This window comes from Triticum dicoccoides, chromosome 6A (assembly GCF_002162155.2).
Source record: "Triticum dicoccoides isolate Atlit2015 ecotype Zavitan chromosome 6A, WEW_v2.0, whole genome shotgun sequence".
NCBI classification, from domain to species: Eukaryota; Viridiplantae; Streptophyta; class Magnoliopsida; order Poales; family Poaceae; genus Triticum; species Triticum dicoccoides.
In genome coordinates, this window is record NC_041390.1 from 50,353,813 (window position 1) to 50,362,519 (window position 8,707).

The 8,707-nt window shown below is 44.1% G+C and overlaps 1 protein-coding gene across 1 annotated transcript; it reads right to left on the reverse strand.

Moving 5' to 3' along the window:
- Positions 1-633: 633 nt before the first annotated feature.
- LOC119315614 (F-box protein At5g03970-like) lies at positions 634-4,024 on the reverse strand (the record flags this gene model as incomplete). Its single annotated transcript, XM_037590165.1, has 2 exons — positions 634-970; positions 2,914-4,024. Coding segments are annotated over 2 exons (1,119 nt in total), but the record flags the coding sequence as incomplete, so codon positions are not given.
- Between the last annotated feature and the right edge of the window lie 4,683 nt (positions 4,025-8,707).

Here is an 8,707-nt window from a genome sequence, read left to right on the forward strand (position 1 = left end):
AGTGCAAAGGTATAGCGTTTAGAGACATCCACTGTTTTAATTTGGCTCTTCTAGCAAAACAAGCATGGAGATTAATAGATAATCCAGATTCTTTGTGTGGTACTGTTCTGAAGGAAAAGTATTTTCCTAGTGGAGAAAAAACGGAGCTTCCTTACTAGACAAGATCTCAAGGAGCTGCCTGTGTTTGTCCTTTCGCTTTTTTTCTTCAGAAAGTAACACTGCCGATGCACTCCATTAAACTGAAACGCAGGACAAGCCGGCAGCACACAGATTCAGTACAAACTGAGGTAGATGGCCAGCCTACACAATCTGGTTGCCATCCCCTAACAGAGCGCCTAGCACATACATTTTCTTTTTACATTGTCATATGCAACACACGGCAATTATTTAATTGTCATGTGCTTGCTTCAGCTTGTTGAAGCAGCGCCAAAGCTTCAGCATGTAGTGCGGAGCTTACTTCCGCGGTAAGGCCCAATCATTCCTCACAACAAAGAAAGGGAAGCTTCACGGAACACCCCATCACAATCAGCGTCAATTTTAGCATGGGTGAGCAAATGGAACACCCACAGCAAGGAACTGATCTTTTCACTTTCAGAGATTCGTATTGCAATCCGTACGTGTAGAGAGCTGCAACAGACCACCTCCTGTAAGCAACCTACAACCTGAAACCTCAACCTGACACAAGCAAACGATACAACTGACAGGTGGGCTTGCCTTGGCGTGCTTGCTTAAAAGGCACCAAGCAAATGAGGCGCAAGAGTAACTCAACACTAATTATTAATCCAAGCAAGTCACCGTCTCCTCATACAGAACATAGATGATAGACAGGTAAGTTTGCAAAGGCCAGCACAGAGGGCCAAATTATGGGCAAAGCACATAACAGACCCCCTGAACAGCATAGAAATTGGAAGAACCTAGAGCACCATAACCATTTTCTGCATCACGGCCACCGGAATTCAATCCTAGATACCTGCAGAGCAGCCAATTTCATCAGTCAAAGTTAAAGCTATGTATCACAATACATTCAGAGAAAAAACATTAAAGTTATGTATCTCAATTTTCTGTACACATTGGTATTGTGGAAATCATGCCAAATGCTCTGAAACTGGACCGTCTCAGTGGTCAGCATTAGCGGACAAAACCAACATTAGAAACAGAGAACCGCTACAGGAGAACGGTTCATGTTTATCACCACACCTTCAACTCTTATTGTTAGCATATATTCTCAAGTTTTTGGCTACATCTGTTATTCTGTTCTCAGTGAAGGCAAAAATCAAATAAAATCAGTGGTCCAAATAACTCCCATTACATGGTATTCCATGTTATCATGGGCACACAAGGGGCTCATGGGGCAACAAACCCAAACCATCTAGTTTAGAGCTCATAGACATACTTCTCAGAAATGTACGAGCTACCTAGTCGCTCACAAATAAAATTTAATTGAGCTCATGTAGTACAAGCCTCAACTGAGGGATTGTGCATTGTCTTATTAACAGACACAGTTCCCTCGGCCCAAAATAGATGCATTATTCTTTCTTCACAACAACAAAAGCAATGCTTTGATCACTAGTTTACTGATAATATTAATATGTTAGTAGCAAAATACAATTTGTGACAAAAGCAGTGTTTACAGTGAATCTGTTAGTCATGCCATTTCGTTCATATGTTTATAAAGTCTTAAACACCTAAAGTGACCAAAAGTGCAGAAAATAGACTGCCGGCAAAGCATTGATACATATAGCTTGGGACCAGAAAAATCATGCTAGTGGATCATGGCAGATTACATATGCAAATTAGATAGACACTGAGACATATGCTGAGAATAATGTTTAAGCAAACTGCCTTGCACTAGAAAAATCATCCGTAAAAATGCTATAAATTGAGCAAAAGGATGAATAGAAATACAAAAATTAATGAAAGCATACTCTTCGAGTATTCTGACAATCATCAGTTCACTGGGTACAATAATGACCCAAAATAAGCAGCAATGTGAAATGATATAGTAATCCCGTTCATATGAAGGAACCATGAAGCAAATGGTCATGCATAGTTATCAAATACTCACGTAGGGGTAACACCATATAATCGCAGTAGGATTCGATAGATCCATAAACACGAAAAACTAATCAAAGGCATGTAGCAACTAGTAGAAGTAAAACAAACAAAAAATACGTCGATGAAGAACACAAAAGAGGACGTATTGATTATGTTACCACTTAACATATTCACAAAGAGGGGAAGGGTAATGAGTTTTGACTCATCTGGGAGCTAGAGGGAGATAAACCTGCATTATCAGAAGGAACTGGGGGAGTTAAGGAGGAGGTAAACTGAAAGCATGGCAGTTCGATTGAACAGGAAGGCAACCGGAAGTATTCACATCCAATAGAGAGGGGATAGAACATTAGCAAATAAAAGAGAAGTCAGGTGGTTAAAGGCATAAGGAAGAGAAGCAGGGCCTGGAGAAAACGTCAAAGATGCAGTCTGCCATCAATGCAAGGAGGTGACCGGGTGAACATGTAAGCAAAGAGTTGTGGATGATAATAAACAGATGAAGACAGTTTGCTAGCTCTGACTTGAACAACAAGAATTACAGAAGTGAAACTGAACAATAGACCAATTGCAGGCCATCGCCTGGCTGCAGAGAATATACAAAACTATATACCACTAACAGATTTTTTTTCTAACAAATCATAATCATTACATAGAACGCCACCACGCAAGAATCAGAATAGAAATACTACAGAAAACAATCACTATATGTTGCAGAGGTCATCAAGCACCAAAAGGAACAAGTGATATGGCACTACTTAAACTTGTTAACTCAACAGGAAAGGATGAACCATACATGCCATGAACCAATTATCAAAAATTAACTTGGTTTTGTTACAATGAATATCTGAAGACATGCTTTACCTGCCGCGTAGACACTTCTGAATGGATGATAATGAGAAAGGGGGTAGGTTCCAGAAAGCTTCTTGAACTTCATTGACTCAAGATGGACCGTAAAGACAATGTGATCTGCCCACATGAATACCACATTATTTTCCTCCTCGAGCCCTGGTATCAACATGTCAGTCTCCTCAGAATTCAGGGAAAGTAGCTTGTCCAGTTCAATGGTTCTTCCAAGCCCCCATGAAGCGACACCGTCACAATCAGTCTTCATCTTCCACAATTGGATGCTGCAGTCTGTCTGGATGAGTAAACCAAGGCCACCACCCTCTGCCCGCATAATCAAGAACATGTACTGGCCCTCTTCAAGGATATGCACTGGCACCCGTATCACAGCCAGACTTTGTTTCTCCAAATCAAACTTGAGAATTCCATCAATATTCCCAGCAAGCTTCCAGTAAAGGGAATCCCCAACCAGCACAGCAGGCTTGTCAGTAGAAACCAAGATGGCAGCATCACTCATTAGAACGTCAGATGGAAGCTGTGTTGAGACAAGATCACCCCATGCGCCAGTCTCTGACGAGTAAACGCAGGCAAGTGCTTGCCTGTGCTGCTCGTCGTCGTTGTCTGCCACTGCCAACACCACCTGGAAGTGCTGGGCATCGTCGTCTCCGGCGGCACCAGCACGAAGCACCGCCCCGTTGATCGTTGTCTTCTCTGCATGTGCCGCAACCCCCGGAGGCACGACAAGGCGGTGCTGGTCGCCGGTGACGGGGTCCCACACCAAGATCTGATTCTTCGGTTTGTTGAAGACGAGTACCAGGCCATGGCGGCATCCGAGCGACATGAACTGGTCGCCGTCGCCGCGCTGCAAGGAGAAACGACCGGGGGAAACACAATCCGGGGCGTCGAGAGTGGGTACGACGGGCAGGGCGTCATTTCTGCGGAAGAAACCGAGGAGGGGAGGGCTGCGGCGGTGGTGGATGCGGAAGCGGCGGGAGAATCCTGGGTCGGAGAGGAGGAGGCGCCAGCGCTTGCAGATGGCGGAGGCGCGGGGCAGGGAGGAGGGCTGCGGGGGCAGGCGGACGAGGATCTCGCGGAGCAGGTCGTCGTCCTCCAGTGGCGCCATCGCCGGCAAGCGGGGTTGGGGGTGTCAGTGGCGGCGGCGGCTGCTCGTGCCGTCGTGCGGGCTGTGCGAGATTTTTTTTTTTTAGGAATGAGTCGGCCCAAAGTTACACTGAGGTATCCTTTCGTATGTTATTTTTCTTGCACGAACGTGTGTATCATATCTTCCCAATCTACACTATCTAAATCTACACACTAGCCCCTCAAAAAAAAAAATCTACACACTATTAAAAGAGCAAATATGAATTACCCTGTAATTACACCAAGAAATAAACACATGATTACTAGGGATCAATCTAATTAAATCACATTCGACGGTATCTGCCACAGAAACTAATCCCCCAGATTAAATGTTCTGCCGGCAGATTACCTCGCGCACTCCCATCGTCCACAATTAGCGGGGATTACTATCCCATAATTTTCTCTCTAGCCTTGCGATACAGTGTCGCTCTTCTTGTGTTGTCCGGACGTGAGTGTGGATTGTGGCCGCTGCCCGTCACACCTCCTCTGCTGTGCCTTGGGCACGAGAGCGGATCGCTGCCGCTACTCCTCTCCTTCCTCAGGGGTGCGAGCATGGATTGTCGTGGCCGCCGTCTGCTCCTCTTCTGCTACCCATGGACGAGAAGCACTTTCACAATCACGGAAATGAGGGACTTGATCTCTGCACTAAAAAATTCTTGATCTGTAGGCCTGCGTTGTTGTTGTGGTGGTTGTTATGTCTTGGGTTGGAGGACCAGGAGCAACTCCTCCATGTTCGGATGATGGCAAACTCTCTAGCTTGTACATGCATCCATCTTCAGCAGTTCCTCTTTTTTCTTCTCCACGTGCTCTCAAAACCCGTCGTGGCCCAGATTATCAAGATGGGAACTGTTCGCATCCAAGGCTGGATCCAAGGAGGAGCTAAATAACTGAGATTTGATGAACGGACGTCCGATGATCAGTCGTGCGGAAGGAAGCCTATAGAGGAGCTGCTCGAGATCCACCCTATCATCAGCAGGATAGCCGGCGGCGATCGTCACAGCGCCCCGAGCACCGGCCTTCCACGCTAGAGGTCTAATCACTGCCATTGTTGACATGTGTCCCTGTTCTTCTGAAGTAGTAACCGTTAGAAACCCCATGTCTAAGATTAATGTATACGTATCTGTACTTCCATATCTGTGTCCCCATGCAATTCAGAGAAGCATATATGCTAAGTTTCTAGCGACAGCATGCATTGAACATTGAATATGATCAACTGCGTCAAACCCTAGCATCGGCTAATGTTTTGTTTGCACGGAGAACTTCTTGCTGAGAATGCTGGGTCGGGTGATATGTTCTCGCGAACCAATCTATGGTTGGATGGTTAGATGGGCAGTGGTATCCCCAGTCCACCAGGGTTCATGTACCGGTGCTCGCATTTATCCTGAATTTAATTCAGGATTTCCGACGACTGAGAGGCGTCTACGGTGACTCCGTAAAATCTTAAGATAATATGTCGCCTCAGTCTCTCGAAGGTGTTCATAGAGGGTAGGGTGTGTGTAGGCGTTCATAGGGATGAGTGTATGTGTGTATATATGAGTGCTTGTGTATGTACCGTGTTAACAAAAAGCTAATATGTTCTCAAAATGATTTTTTTATTAGAAAAGGAGGTCATCCCCGGACTCTGCATCAAAATGATGCATACGTGCATATTATTAATAAGCAAATAGTTCGACAAAGTCTCTAATTCTCAGATAAAAAAATGCTCATAACGAGCTGAAAATAAAGAAAGCATGATAGCCACAACCGGCAGTATAAAAGAAGGTAGGAAACTAAACGCCTATCCTATTATATGACCGTCATCCAAACCGGTTGAAAATAACCCATGCTACCATCTCCCAATGGATAGATCCAGTAATCATACACTCCTTAGCATCCATCAAAGTGAGTAGCGACCACATACGGATCAACATAGTGGTCCGAAATATAACCTGCAAGAAATGAACATTTGTTGCTCTATTAAAAACCATATCATTCCTGCAGTTTCATATAGCGCATAATAAAGCACATACGCCTGCACGGATGTGTCTCGCTGTTTGTATCTCAACTCCATTTAGCCACATCCCAAACAACGTGTTGATACTAGTAGGAGGAGCAATGTTAAACGCTACATGGATAGACCACCATAAAACTTTGGCCATCGGGCAATCAAGAAAGAGGTGTTTGATAGATTCATCATGATCACATAAGCTACATCTTCGAGATCCGGTCCAGTTGCATTTTGTCAAGTTGTCCTTAGTGAAAATTACTTGTTTGTGGACAACCCACATAAACACTTTAATCCATAAGGGCACTTTGACCTTCAAATATGGAAAGATCGAGGGAGGGAAACTGAATTGATTAAATCCAAATACATGGATTTCACTGAAAACACTTCATTCTTGGTTAGTTTCCAATGTACCTGATCCGGCTGTTGAGAAAGGTGGACATCCATCAATCTTCTCTCAAGATGGATCTATTTCCCAACGGTTTCCCGCTAGCGTCCTTCTGAATTGAATGTTTAGAGGGTTTGACTGTAATACTGTTGCAACATATGCATCTCTACGCTGAACAATATTATAGAGAGAAGGATACTGGATAGGGAGAGGCGTCTCCCCTAGCCATGTATCTTCTGAGAATCTCGTGGAATTACCATTACCAACGATAAACTTTGTCCTATTGAAAAAGGCTAATTTCATTCTCAGTAGTCCTTTCCAAAAAGGAGAATCAGTCGGTCTGTTCGTCACCTATGCTAAGGTCTTAGTGTTAAGGTACTTATGACGCAGGATCTGGGCAAAATGTGGCATGGGTCTCTATGAATAACTTATACAACCACTTGCTGAGTAAGCATCTGTTCTTCACCTCTAGATTTTCAATTCCAAGACCATCTTGGTATTTTGGCCTACAAATGCCATCCCATTTAGTGAGTTGGTATTTTCGTTTTAACTCGTCACTCTGCCAAAAGAAACACGGTCGATAGAAGTCCAATCTTTTTCGTACCCCTACTGGTATATCAAAGAAGGACAGTAGAAACATTAGCATACTCCTGAGCATCGAATTAATGAGAATTAGTCAGCCTCCGTATGACATGAGCTTGCCCTTCCATCAACTTAGTTTCTTTTCAAATCGATCTTCAATGCACTTCCATTCTTTGTTAGAGATCTTGCGATGGTGAATCGGTATGCCCAGGTATGTGAAAGGCAATGAGCCTATCCCACAGCCAAACAGTTGTTTGTAGGCTTCTTGTTCGTCTCCAGCTCTCCCAAAGCAAAACAATTCACTTTTATAGAAGTTAATCTTTAACCCCGACAACTGCTCAAATAAGCATAACACAAGCTTCATATTTCTTGCTTTCGCCAGATCATGCTCCATGAAGATAATAGTATCATTTGCGTACTGTAGAATACACAATCCACCATCCACTAGATGCGGAACAAGCCCACCTACCTGGCCATTCTCTTTAGCTCTTCCTATCATAATTGTCAACATGTCTACCACTATGTTAAACAAGATAGGTGACATCGAGTCTACCTGTCTTAAACCCTTGTGTGTCTGGAAATAGTGACCTATATCATTGTTCATCTTTATTCCGACACTGCCTTTTTGCGTGAAAGAATCTACCTTCTTTGTCCAGGATTGATCGAATCCTTTCATCTGCAAGGCTTGTTGAATAAAAGGCCACTTAACCTTATCGTAAGCTTTCTCAAAATCCACCTTAAAAACCACCCCATCTAGTTTTTTCGTGTGAATTTCATGGAGGGTTTCATGAAGGACCACAACCCCTTCAAGGATGTTTCTGTCCGACATGAAGGCTCTTTGAGAAGGTCGCACCACACTATGCGCAATTTGCGTCAACCTGTTCATCCCCACCTTAGTGAAGATTTTAAAATTGATGTTAAGAAGACATATCGGTCGGAACTGCTCAATCCGAACCGCCTCTGACTTCTTAGGAAGTATATTTATTGTTCCAACATTTAAGTGAAATAACTGCAAATGCCCAACAAACAAATCATGGAACATTGGAAGCAAATCACCTTAATAAATATGCCAGCGCTTTATTATTCTTCATATGTGAAATCGCCTCAAACATCTTTTCTCCGAGAACGGGGTCGATAAGGTCCCATTCTCATCTGTCGCAAGTTGAGGAACATCCTCAACCCGTGACTCGTCTAAGGACACAAAACTGTCGTCGGGAGCCCCAAATAACTACATATATTAGTTTGTGATGTATAATTTTAGGTTCTCCTGACTCCTGCCCTAAGATCGTCCCCTCATCCTGCTCTAGCTGCAATTTTTTTCTTGCGATGCATGCCATTCGCAATCATATGAAAAAATTGCGTGTTATCATCTCTTTGGACAACTTTTCGCACCTTAGCTCTAAGCCCACTTCAGTTCTTCTTCACGCAACAATTCTTTCAGTCTCAATTCCACCCCACTTTAGTCTCCAATTCTCTGCTGTCTAAAATGGATGACTCAGCCTTTACATCTAATGTATCTATAAGGTTAAGAGTCTTTCCTTCTCGACCTTATACATGCCACTCAAATGCTTGGCACAACCGCGCAAGAACTGTCGCAACTAAGCCACACCGGCCAAGGCACTCTACGCCGCCACCGCCGCATTCCGCCCCAATCTGGCGGGGTCCGTCCGCCTGCTCCGGCGACGTCCGCCCGCCTGCTCCGGCCACCTCCTCTTCAA